The 13428-nt window shown below is 38.5% G+C and overlaps 1 protein-coding gene across 1 annotated transcript in view; it reads left to right on the top strand.

Annotated features, from left to right (window-relative positions):
* Positions 1-12139, top strand: part of PIWIL4 (piwi like RNA-mediated gene silencing 4) — a 42271-nt gene extending 30132 nt beyond the window's left edge. Inside the window, exons 14-20 of the mRNA XM_039882017.1 lie at positions 4401-4601; positions 5570-5673; positions 7183-7253; positions 8658-8811; positions 10460-10585; positions 10697-10844; positions 11558-12139. Coding sequence (XP_039737951.1) covers positions 4401-4601; positions 5570-5673; positions 7183-7253; positions 8658-8811; positions 10460-10585; positions 10697-10844; positions 11558-11674 — 921 coding nt within the window. The 3' untranslated portion in view covers positions 11675-12139. The remainder of the gene's footprint in view (positions 1-4400; positions 4602-5569; positions 5674-7182; positions 7254-8657; positions 8812-10459; positions 10586-10696; positions 10845-11557) is intronic.
* The last annotated feature ends 1289 nt before the right edge of the window (positions 12140-13428 follow it).

The following is a 13428-nucleotide window of genomic DNA, read 5'->3' as shown; positions in this document are numbered from 1 at the left end:
TCAACTACTGATTTGTATTACTTTAATCCTTCCCCCCATTCTCACAGCCTCCCAAACTCCCTCCCCTCTGTGTGTCACCAAATTGTCCACTATATTTGTGAATCCGTTTTTGATTAGTTTGTTCTTTTTGTTCCTTAGATACCACATATAAGTAAAATCATGGTATCTATCTTTCTCTGACTTACTTCACACAGCATAATAACCTCTAGGTCCATCCATGTCATTGCAAATGGTAGGATTTCCTTTTTTTTTTAATGGCTGAGTAATTTTCCATTGCATTTATGAACCATAATTTCTTTATCCAATCATTTGTTGATGGGCATTTAAGTTGCTTTCATATCTTGGCTATTATAAATTGTGCTGCCACGAATATTGGAGTGCATAGATATTTATGAATTATTGTTTTGGCTTTCTTTCGATAAATACCCACCCAGAAGTGCAATTGCTGGGTCAAAAAGTATATCCATTTTTAATTTTTTGAGAAACCTCCATACTGTTTTCCATAGTGGCTGTACCAATTTGCAATCCCACCAACAATGTATGAGGGTTCCCTTTTCTCCACATCCTCGCCAACACTTGCTGTTTTTGATTTATTTATGATAGCCATTCTGACAGGTGTGAGGTGATATCTCATTGTTGTTTTAGTTTGCATTTCTCTGATGATTAGCGACCTTGAGCATCTTTTCATATGTCTGTTAGCTGTCTGTATTTCTTCTTTGGAGAAGTATCTGTTCAGATCTTCTGCCCATTTTTTAATTGGTCTGTTTGTTTTTTGTTGTTGTTGTTGCATTGTATAAGTTCTTTATAAATTTTGGATATTAACCCCTTATCAGATGTATCATTAGCATCTTCTCCCAAACAGTCGGTTGTCTTGTTTTGTTGATGGTTTCCTTTGCTGTACAAAAGCGTTTTAATTTGATGTAGTCTCATTTTTTTATTTTTTCTTTTGTTTCCCTTGCTCAAGGAGCTATATCTGAAAAGAAATTACTGTTGGAAATATCAGAGAGTTTACTGCCTATGTTTTCTTCTAAAAGTTTTATAGTTTCAGGTCTTACATTTAAATCTTTAATCCATTTTGAGTCTATTGTATATGGTGTAAGAAGATGGTCCAGCTTTTTTTTTTTTTTTGCATGTATCTGTCCAATTTCCCCAACGCCATTTATTGAAGAGACTGTCTTTACCCATTGTACATTCTTACCTCCTTTTTCATATATTAAGTAAGCATATAAGCATGGATTTATTTCTGGGCTCTCTGTTCTGTTCCATTGATCAATGTATCTGTTTTTATGCCAGTGCCATGCTATTTTGATTACTGTAGCCTTGTCGTATAGTTTGATATCAGGTAGTGTGATACCTCCAACTTTGTTCTTCTTTCTCAAGATTATCATGGCTATTAGGGATTTTTTATGGTTCCATATAAATTTTAGGATTGTTTGTTCTAGCTCTCTGAAAAATTCCATTGGTATTTTGATAGGGATTGCATTGAATCTATAGATTGCTTTGGGTAGTATGGCCATTTTAACAATGTTGATTCTTCCTACACATGAACAGGCTATATACTTCCATTTACTTGTATCCTCTTCAATTTCTTTTTTCAATAACTTATAATTTTCTGAAAACAGGTCTTCTACCTTCTTGGTTAATTTGATTCCCAGGTATTTTACAGTTTTCGACGCAATTGTAAATGAGATTGTTTTCTTAATTCCTCTTTCTGAAAGTTCATCATCGGTGTATAAAAATGCCACTGACTTCTGAATATTTATTTTGTAACCTGCTACTTTACTGAATTCATTGATCAATTTTAACAGTTTTGGGGTGGAATCTTTAGGGTTCCCTATATATAGTATCATGTCATCGGCAAATAATGAGAGTTTTACTTCTTCCTTTCCAATTCGGATGCCTTTTATTTCTCTTTCTTGTCTTACTGCTGTGGCTGAGACTTCCAATACAATGTTGGAGAGGAGTGGTGAAAGTGGGCATCCTTGTCATGTTTCTGATCTTAAGGAAACTGCTTTTAGCCTTTCTCCATTGAGTATGATGTTAGCTGTAGGTTTGTCATATATGGCCTTTATTATGTTGAGGTATGTTCCCTCTATTCCCACTTTGCTGAGAGCTTTCATCATAAATGGATGCTAGATTTTGTCAAACGCCTTTTCTGCATCTATTGATATGATCATATGGTTTTTATCTTTCGATTTGTTAATGTGGAGTACCATATTAATTGATTTGCGGGTATTGAACCAACTTTTGTTCCTAGAAATAAATCCAACTTGATCATGGTATATGATATTTTTAACATATTGCTGAATTCAGTTTGCTAATATTTTGTTGAGGATTTTTGCATCCATGTTCATAAGAGATATTAGCCTATAGTTTTCTTCTTTTGTAATGTCTTTGCCTGGTTTTGGAACCAAGGTAATGGTGGCCTCATAAAAGGAGTTAGGGAGCCTTCCCTCTTCTTGAATTTTTTAGAATAGTTTGAGAAGAATAGTTGATGATTCTTCTTTGAATGTTTGGTAAAATTTACCTATGAAGCCACCTGTAGACCAGTTGTTTTATATAAAGTCCCTTAATTTATGTTTGTCCGATATTTTCTTAGGATTCGGGTTATGCACTTTCAGCAGAATCACCACAGCAATGATTCTGTGTTCTTACTGCATCTTAATAAGGGATACCTCAGTCAAGTTTTTTTCACTGTAAAGTTGCTCTTTTTCTCTTTGTAATTAGTTTTTATTTTTTGGTAGGGAAATACTTTGAGACTTTGTAAATATCTTATTCTCATCAAACTTTGATGGTTACCAAATGGTGGCTTTCTAATTCTGTACTTCCCTCTACATTTATTAGATGGCATATTATAAGGAAGAGCTTTTTCTTCTCATTTCTTTATTCATTTATTTATATCAATATGGATTCATGGATGCCTATTTTATTTACTAATTTATAGTCCATTACTACTATTATTTATTTTGCTCCCCAAATTGTCCCTGACTTTGCCAGTGGGAGCCCCATTCAGGCTTGACTTCTGCGTCTTTTTGACATGTTTCCATCTTATTTGGACCACTTCCTTATTGTCTAGCACAATAAGATTTTCCAGGTTAACCCTGAAGTTTTGTTACCTGGCCCCAGAATCAGATATTTCTCCAATGAGCCCTGATTCTTTGGAGTAGAGAAAAGCATTTAGAAATTAAGATCTGAGCATTGGATGTGCTTATTGGCTACTGGGGTGTCACTGCTCCCAGGCTTTCTCAATGTACAAAGCTAGGAAATATATGTATTTATATGTCTACGTATACATACTCCTATATATGTAATGCACAATTACATCTGTTTTATTACTAGATGTATCTATCTATCTTAAAAACATGTGCTCACACCTCTAGTTCCAATCCAACACCACAGGAAAGCATTCTTAATTTCCATATTTTTCCCCCTTCCCTGATAGTGAGAAACATGGCTGCTGTTATTCTCCATCCCTGAGGTGTAACCAGTATCACTGGCTCCCACCTTCTTTTGGCCCTGGCCTCGTTGGGCCACTGCCTTGTACTGCCACCTACCTTGCTTGGCCGCAAACTCATATGAAGAAAGGAAGGAAGGGCCCTAAGAGAATTTAAGTATAAATAATTTTAGCCCTTGACATTATTTTGACAGTTCTATTGGTAAAAAAAACTCACTTTTTTTTTTCTTTTTGCTAATCATGATAGTGCCTATCTTTTCTATAATTTGGGGAGTTTTCAAGGTAGACAATAAAAGATAGGAAGTAGGCCAAGAGAGGTCCTTCTGTGAGCAAAATACCTGAAAAGAAGTAGGGGCAGTGACAGAAATGGGTGGAATTAAAATACTAGGGGACCTGAAGCTTCTTTCTCCTTATTTTCCCTCTTCCCATATCCCAATCTCAAGTCCTGGTAAATGGAAAAAAAAAAAAAATTTTTTTTTTTTTGTTTGTCCAGTGCCTATTGGAAAAAAGCTCACTGTGTAAGCTAATTCTCCACTTTGCTTATCTGTAGGTGAAGCTGGGGACAGGAGCTGGAGAGCCACAGGAAAAGGTCACGGCAAAGAAGGAGGAGGTAGCTGGAGAAAGAGCTAGGTTAGAGAGGAACTTGTGGAAACTAACAGAATGAAATCAGTAGAGAAGTGAGGAGGAAGGGAAAGCCAAGGGAGATGGGTAGGATTAGAGTGAGGCTTGGTGGAGTTGATGGCTGGTGAGAAGGCATTTCAAATGGCCTTTGATTAATTGTCAGTGATTTAAAGGCCATTTGAAAATTCAAAGCTATATAGGCATGTTCATGTTTGCTGCTCAGAAACTCAAGGGCAAAAGATGTTTGGAGAATCCATGTATTCATTTATTTTTTAAAAGCTAAGCATAAGTAAATTATCTTTTTTTTTTTTTTTTTTGCTCTTAGGTAATGTGTATTCTGCCTTCTAATCAGCAGAACTATTATGATTCCATTAAAAAATATTTGAGCTCCGACTTTCCAGTCCCGAGTCAATGTGTGCTTGTTCGGACCTTGAATAAACAGGGAATGATGATGACTCTGGCCACCAAGATTGCCATGCAAATGACCTGTAAACTCGGAGGCGAGCTGTGGGCTGTGGAGATCCCTGTGAGGAATTTGTTTCTCTTTTCCTTTCAGTAATCAATCAAGTAATTTTAAAAAAATTAAGTCAAAGTAGGAGCTATTTTTACATGATCGCAGAAGTATTTGATTTGTTTGTTTGTTGGGTTGGTTCATTGTTTGTCTGCTGTGGGTGCTGGTATTATACAAGCCCACCATGAGGGTTTGCAGAAGGCGAGGTGGGCCCTTGTTCTCAAGGAGCTGGTAACAGAATATTTCATGAAAGAGAGTCTAATTTGGCATATAGACTTGGAGGAACTTGATTTGGAGCCACTCAACCGCTATTTAAAATCTATGCTCCACGGCCTTTCTTTACCTGCTTTCAGAAGGTGTTAACTCTCAGAGTAGCCTTTCTCCCTGCTTGGGGCCTCCCCAGACCTTGGGGAGCTGGCAAAGCCTATGATTCAAACCTCCAAATATGTTGGGAACTGAGAAAACCCTCTTCTCTTTCCTGAAATATGGCCACTCCGGGAGGAAGTGAGGGGATGAGAAATGAGAGAATGTTGCTTATTTTCTTATGTTTCTATAACCCGGCATATGACATTAGCCCCTCCTGGAGGCACGTAGCCAATTGAGGATTTCTTAGATATCTGAAGAAAGGGGAATGGAATTCCTCTTCAAATTTCTTCAGCCCAGAGGCAAGGGATAAATGGACTGGCCACTTTCCCAGAATCTCTTGAGCTACTGATGGCCCTTGGCCACCTCCGCAAAGGATGGTGGCTATTTGGACTATAGTGAGTCTCCTAAGCAAAGTGTGGACCACATCCTTCTCTCTATCTTTAAGTCTCTTTTGTTTCTAGTTTAATAATCTGTCTCATCTGGACATGTATCCTGGCACATAGCTTAACTTGAATAATTAAATAACTAAGGACAGTTTTTTAAAAACTTCATATTAAGCCATTATTTGGGGAAATAACACCTCATTCCATTAAATCATGAAAAATTTAATTTCACAGTTAAAGTCCCTGATGGTAGTTGGTATTGATGTCTGTAAGGATGCATTCAACAAGGGAATGTTGGTGGTTGGATTTGTGGCCAGTATCAACCCCAGAATCACCAGGTACTTTTAAAATTACCCTAACGTATTCTTCCGTTATTTGACTATTAATCGTGGGTTAACTATATAGCAAGGAATAATTTGTATTCTTTGCTCATTTTTAAAATATGAATGTTTATGGTCATAATACTTACACATATAAATGTGATTGATAATATTGGGGTAATATGTAATCTCATTAAAAAACTATTTTTATACATGCATTAGGACAGGCTATTACTCATATGCCAGTCATATTCCTAAAATGATGGCCGTGTAGAAATTTATTTTCTGAACATCTGCACTGTATTAGGCACTGTACTAGGAACCTTACATACATGATGCCAGCAGTTGAGAATCAGATTTCCTGAATTATATCCTGTCTGCCATTTACTTATTCTGTATAAATGCTCAATACATGCTCATTATTGTTTTATTATTCTTAACTCTCACAGACACTTGATATGGTGATTGTTCACACAGCTATTAAAAACACAGGCAGGATTAGGGATGACCCGTTAAAGTTGTTACAGTTAAACACGGTTACAAACACGGGGGTAGTAGTGCTTGTTAAATTGTAGTTCTTAGAATTGTTTCAATATTTGTATCTAAACAATGTTTTGAGGCTGTAGGAGCTATTTGCAAAAATGTTTCTTCCTAGACTGAAGCCGTTTGATTTGCTCCATTACATTTATGGTCAGGTACATATTTGGAATTGTGAGAAACAGGAAAAGTAGCAGCATGCTTCTGAGTTCATTCCAGGCTATATGAGAGCCCTGTTATGTGTGTCACTTCCTTAAGCAGATAAAGGACTACCAGCTGGTCAGCAGTATTCCTAATTGCGTCATTATTGTTGCTTATATTTAGATAACTATAATAATGTTGACACATACTTACCACTAAGTCATGACTTTCATTTTCTAAGTGCTTTTAATTAACGACTTTAGCAAGAGAACCTGCTTCTGAAATCTAAGTAAATTAATCATGTTAAGATTTTAAATCTAAAAGGCTCACCTCTAAAAGTGGGAGTTTATGCTTGAGAAATCTTTGAATATATTGAAAGTAGATCTATTGCTAAACTAGTAAATTCCTTTATAATAATAACATAGTTCTTCCGTTAGTGCTTATTATGTGCCAAGTGCTGTGCTAAGGACTTTACATATATTATCTAATTTAATTTTTATAACAACTTTATGAAGTAGTGACTACATTACCATCTTGTAAATTTCCTTGGCATAGATGAAGAAACTGAAGCTTAGATTCACACACCAAAGTCACAGAGCTGATGAGTATACCAGCCAAGATCTGAACCCAGATGTGTCTGATGCCAGCACAATGCTTGAGTTGCTCTTTAAAATAATTTTCGTTCTGGGTGTAGGAGGGAGCTTTTTAATACAATTGTGATGATCTAGCATATATAGAATTATGAACATTGATTTTATTCATAATGTCTCTTTCTTAATTTAATCCTAATGCATGTTTGTAGTAGAAGGTTTAAAGTTGAACTCTACTTTTGTTCTTTGCTTACTTTAGGTGGTTTTCCCGCTGTATCCTTCAGAAAACAACAACTGATGTTGCAGACTGCTTAAAAGTTTTCATGATCGGTATGAAAAATGTAGTGGGCGTGGGCTCCAAGGACTGTTTCTTCAGACCCAAAGTCCACAAGCGTATACCAGACCACATAGGAGAAAGCAAACTCCCCAGGCCTGCCTGAATCAACTGGGAGCGAGTTGGAGACCCTAAAGCTGTGTCCTGACTCAGGCTAACAGTCAGACTGTAGAGTTTACATTGTCCTCTGTGTGTGATAAATAGAAAGCCAGGAGGAGGGAGAGTTTTTCATAGCTGCTGGTGGCTCTGGCAAGTGGTTTGAAGGCCAAAAGAAACTTACCCTAGAGGAACTAGTATTACGACAGAGCAGTGTTAAGTCTAGAAATAGGAGAGAAACCTTTGGGACAGGATATACTGGCAGATGAAGTGTGGCATAGCAGGAGAGGATGGGGAAGAAGGCAGGCAAGGAGGAGGGGTGCCCTCTTCATAGCCAGATGTGGTGGAAAGAGGGGTCCTGTGTTCCCACTCCCTCACCATCCCTGACAGATCTGGCTTTGCCACCCCTTTGTGGTGCGCTTGTGCATCTCACTCCCTCCCCTAACCTGAATTTTCCTATCTGGAAACTTTGGCCGGGGGCCGTGGGAGGGGGAGGGTTGTAAATATTTTTTTTCCTAAAAAAGAGAATTTGGTGATGATACGTGTTGATAGTGGACTTACATATGTGATCATCTTCCATTGAACTAAATTGAATTTCCTGTACAATAAACTCTTCTAGAACAATTATACAAAATATACATGAAAAGACTTCTTGTATCATATTACTTTCCCCTCACTTCAAAACCTGTTTTGTTTTATTTTTTAGTAGTTCTGAGAAGTTTCTCTTGGGTAAGAGTTACCTTCTGGTCTCTGCTCTTCAGGCAATTTCTAGTTAGAGTGCATGGGAGTGTTCTCAGTTCGTATTGTCTGTGAGACTTGGAATCTAATCCTTTTGAGTTCATATAAAGAGATGCATTGAGAAGAACAGGCAATTCTTTTCCTTAGGTTTTTATATTTATGTTCATTAGAGAGGAAAATGATATAAAATTGTCTACTCTATATTAAGAGAATTTAAAGGCTTGAAGAAACTAAATTAATATTAATTTGATTTTGGGAATTTGTATATCTATTGCATGAATTAAATTTTAATTTATTGCATAAATATTAAAATTTTTCTAAAGAGATATACTGAGTTTAAGAATATATTATGCCATGGAAACCATTATGATTCCTAAATAATAGAGGTGCAGGAATGTCCTCTAAAGTTATCCATGTTTATATTATTGCACATACATCCAAGTTAGATCTTATCTATTTTGCAGGAAATAGCAAACTTACTATTTTAGCATTGAAATATATTGGAATTTTATTCTTTGTTGGCATCAGACAAGTCATTCTTTTCTTACTAACACCAAATTCTGCAGGAGCACTCAACAAATGGTACAAGCACAATCATGGTTTGCCAGCACGGATCATTGTATATCGTGACGGCGTAGGGGACGGTCAGCTGAAAACACTTATTGAGTACGAAGTCCCACAGCTGCTGAGCAGTGTGGCAGAAGCAAGTTCAAACACCAGGTATTAAACTGTTCTTTCTCCACACTCCCAATTATAGCACATTCATTGTAACTATTAAAATTATTCTATGCCAGCATTTTTTTTTTCATGCAGTTAAGTTTTACTCTGTTTCTGCATCATTCAAGTATAGCTGAATGGACTGATTTTCCCTAGATTGCAGTGTGGTCAGGATGGTCTTATATAAATAGCCTGGGTGATGTGAGGTTTGGGGGCCCAGGTGGGAGCACCTGGAGGAAGGCAGGTGACATCCTCCAGAGCAGGTAACACTGAGATTCAGCAGGAAGCCCTCGGGGCTGCTGGCAGGTGAAGACATTCATATATAATAACATGCCATGGGCAAAAAACAAGCTATGGTTTCAAATTCAAGGCCCAAATCCACACACAGGGCTGCAGCCTCTGAAGTACGGAGGACACTGATGTGCAGCTGGGGGCTATATGAGGTGCCGAAGGAACGTGCGAGTGCTATGGACGCTGGTTGCCTGTGGGAATCAGTTCGTCTTGAACACCAGGCATCTTGCTTCATGTCACATTTCTAGATTCAGTGTTTCAGCACATTTTCCTCTGATTATGTCGAGTGGCAAGTGCAAGAAAAATATTAGAGCTGGAAAATCGGGGAGGATGATCATCTTAAGGTGGCTTCTTAAAATATTCAGAAAGCATCTTTCAAGCAGTGCACAGTGCTCTCTCTGTAGGATTCACCACGATCAGCCCAGCGTTGCAGCCAGAAGCTACGAAGGAGCTGAGTTGCGACCTCATTAGTGACTGGTAGAGAGGAGAGAGAGCATAGTAGCTGGGGGACAGTATCACCTTCAGCTGCATCCAAACTGTCAGAGTCAAGATATCTCATTTCCCACTGACCTTCAGTGAATGTATTCAGTATGCAATTTAGGGATAGCTGACAGTGCTAAGGAGTTAGTTTTCTGAACTATGACATCACTTTTAAAACTCTCAATACTGAAAACATTAATATATATTTTTAAATAATTAAATTTCATGGTGACCCTTGCATCTCAGGGGTTCTTCCATGACGGTCAATATTTAGCCTTGGCCTTGGCTTTATTAAAAATGCTGACTTTAATACTTGGTCATTCAGCATTTGACTCAAATGTATATTTGGTCTGTCCATTCATCCTACCAGGCGTGTGTTTTACAGGGATCAGAAGTGGTGATTTGTGGAGTAAGAGGGACTTGTGGTTCTCCCTTTGCTATTTAGAAATTGAGAAGAGTGAAAATAGACTATTGCTAATGGAAAAAAAAAATCTTGTCTCCATGGATAATTCTGGAAAATCTTTCTTTAGAAGTGTTCATTGAAGGTCGTTGCCTTATCAACCATCCCTCCCCATCTCCTTTAAATGATATACACTAGTCAAGTGAGTGGACGTACCACACTTTTGAAATGAGAATAATCCCTAACTGAAAAAAACTGTATGTATCTCTGGGGGAGGAGAGACTGGAGGTGGTTTTTATTTTCTTTGTTTTTGCAGTCTTTCTCTAATGAATTTATCTATCTATCTATCTATCTATCTATCTATCCCATCAAAAAAATTGCCAAGAAAGAGAAATAGAAAACTGTGTGGCTTGATTTTAGTTCTCTCTCTCTTTGATTTGCCTTCTTCTTTTTTTTTTTTTTTGTCTTTCTGGTTCCAAGCTCCAAACTGTCAGTGATCGTGGTCAGGAAGAAGTGCACGTCACGATTCTTTATGGAAGTGAACCACACCATACAGAACCCGCCACTTGGCACCGTGGTGGATTCGGAAGCGACTCGTCCTGAATGGCAAGTGCTGCCAGAAAACCGATGTTTAACAAAACATTCACTGTGCGTTGTTCGGGTTTGGCCCTGCTCTGTGTGCCACCTTCCACACGATCGTTTCATTTTGTCCCTCAGGTATGACTTTTACTTGGTCAGCCAGGCCGCCTGTCGGGGAACTGTCAGTCCCACCTACTATAATGTCATCTATGATGACAACGGCTTGAAGCCCGACCACATGCAGAGACTTACATTCAAACTGTGCCACCTGTACTACAATTGGCCGGTGAGTGACAGCTATTTACTTATGTGAGTACTGATACTCAGGATTCCCAACTCAGGAACTGTCACTCAGTTCACTTTTGTATACCTACCCCTAGCACAATACCTGACTTTTCACAAAGGAGGAATGAATGAACAGACGAATGAATGAATGACTTTTTGAGTCCACAGTGGGAGAAACCTAGTCTGTATAGAAACGAAATAGCAATAACTGTTATAATACATTGGGATTTACAATTTCCAGAGGGCTTGATATATACTTTATCCTGTGCGAGCCTGGGAGGAATCCAGGGTACTATCATTCTCACTTTACGCTGAGGAAGTTGAAGCCACCCCAGACTTCCTCTGATGGGGAAGTAACGGGCACGGCTCTGTTCTGTGTTCCCGTGCTTGAGGCCAAGTTCTCAAAGTCCAAGGCCGAGGTTTGCTCTGAGCCCCTCGTAATATAAGTCATAGGAACATAGATTAGCCCTAAGTGTGATGGCTCCCAGCTCCCAGCACCGTGAAGGCAGACTGTTCACCCACCCCATTCTGCTCAGTGAACTTAAGTTTCCAATGAGCAAAGGTGCCCTTCATTGGTTGAGTCTAGTTGCTGTTTACTCACTAACACTTTCTGTTGTATATGTAACTAGTAGATGAAAAATCTCAGTGAAAAAAAAAATCAGTTTGAAGAACAGATTATCCTCTTAATTACCATTTGTACTTTTTCTTCCCCAGGGCTTAATCAGTATCCCAGCACCATGTCAGTATGCCCACAAGCTGACCTTCCTGGTGGCACAAAGCATTCATAAAGAACCAAGTCTGGAATTAGCCAATTCTCTCTTCTACCTGTAATGACGTGAACCGCTGGCATCACGACATGAGAAATCTGAGTTGTCAGTATACTTTGTACAAATCTGCTGTGAGCATGATCAAAGCTGTGACTGGGGAAAGGAAATAGAGCTTAGTTTTAACTTCTGGGAAAAAAAAAAACAAAACCCAAAATTTAAGATGGTTCGAAAGAAATGTATGTTGTTTTATTTTAGAGAGTTAAATTGGGTAAATTCTCATTGCGGTATATGGAATTAAAATGTACCATCACCTGTAAGTAATTCCACAAAGCTAAATATCCTCTAAGAAAATAAGTATTTGCATGATGTTTTATACTTAAACTTAGCCAAAAGGCCAAGAAGCAACTGCGTGATGTTTTGATGGTAGGTAAACAGGGTCTAATTATTACCTTAAATTCTGTAGTTTTCTTAAATAATGTTGTAGAGCATTTCGTAGAGTGGTTTAAATGGTTATTAGAAAATAAAGAAAATTTAGAGCATTGCATATTGTGTTTATTATTATTTGAATTTTAGTTGAAGTTACATGTGCACCTCATTATTAAAGTATTTTTAGCAAAGATTCTTACCTACTAGGCCACATCACAATTGCTCTTTGAGTTATATTTCTAAAATTGAACATATCACTTGCTTTATTGATAGTACTTTATTTCACTTTATGGCAACTACTCTCGTTGACGACTTTGCTTCCCACTGCACTGGGATTGCACTGCATCATAAGAGAACTTGCACAGGCTCCCATTCCACCTTCCGATTTAATGGCACAAACCCTGCCACTCACCTTATTGTCATAAATAAATCACGTCTGTGATCTGTGGAAGGCTCTCCACCTGTGTTCTAAATCCCATTCCTCCTGTGAAGGGTTTTGCTCTAGCACTTCTTCCTTCTCCTTTCTGCATCATCAATTTCCCCCTCGCGCTGGATCGTTCCCATTGGCATTGATAAATATGCTGTTACTTCTCTCATCTTAATCAACTATTTCCCCCTCCAGCCACCACTTCATTTCTTTGCCCTCTTTACAGAAAATAGTCTATGCTCGATGTGTCAAATTCCTTACTCCAATCACAATTTCACAACCACCACGTCAAAATTGCGTTTGTCAAGGTCACCGATGACTTCTGCTTTGCTAAATCTATCAATTTTTTGTTCTCACCTTACCTAGCCTGTTACAGCATTTGACCCAATTGATCATTTCTCCCATCTTGAGGCACTCTACGTGGTCACTAAGGGAACACAGGCACCTGCTTTCTCTCCTACTGCGTCGCTCACTCGTTTCCAGTCTCTTGCTTGTTTCTCCTCATCTTCTCGTCCTTTCCACATGAGATGCCCCAGGAATGAGAATATGGCTATGTGCCAAAACTATTTTGAGGAAGGAAAGATCAGAGTTCTAGGTCCGTTTCACAAGGGAAAGACTGTGTGGAAGGCTGCAGGGGGAGGGAGCGCAGAGGGCCGAAGGTGCCCTCCGAGGAGTATGGAGAAGCAGGCACCAACGCAGAGATCATAGGAGATGGAACTGAAAACATTCTTTTCCTATTTGAGAGTTTCTTTTCAGTCCTGGCAACATGGTCCATTTCAGTAATAAAAACGAGAACTATTTGTGGGGTGTGAGGGTGGAGAGAGGTCATGACCTTCCAGGTGCAGTGCCAAACACTTTACATTCACATTTACTCTTCACAAGAACTGTATGAATTAGGCACTATAATGACCATTTCACAGATGAGAAAACTGAGGATTAAAGATGCCACGTGACTCACCAAAGTT

Source organism: Pteropus medius, unplaced genomic scaffold (genome assembly GCF_902729225.1).
Source record: "Pteropus medius unplaced genomic scaffold, Ma_sr-lr_union100, whole genome shotgun sequence".
NCBI lineage: Eukaryota > Metazoa > Chordata > Mammalia > Chiroptera > Pteropodidae > Pteropus > Pteropus medius.
The sequence above is the reverse complement of the archived record's forward strand: the minus strand, read 5'-3'. Positions and strand labels throughout refer to the sequence as shown.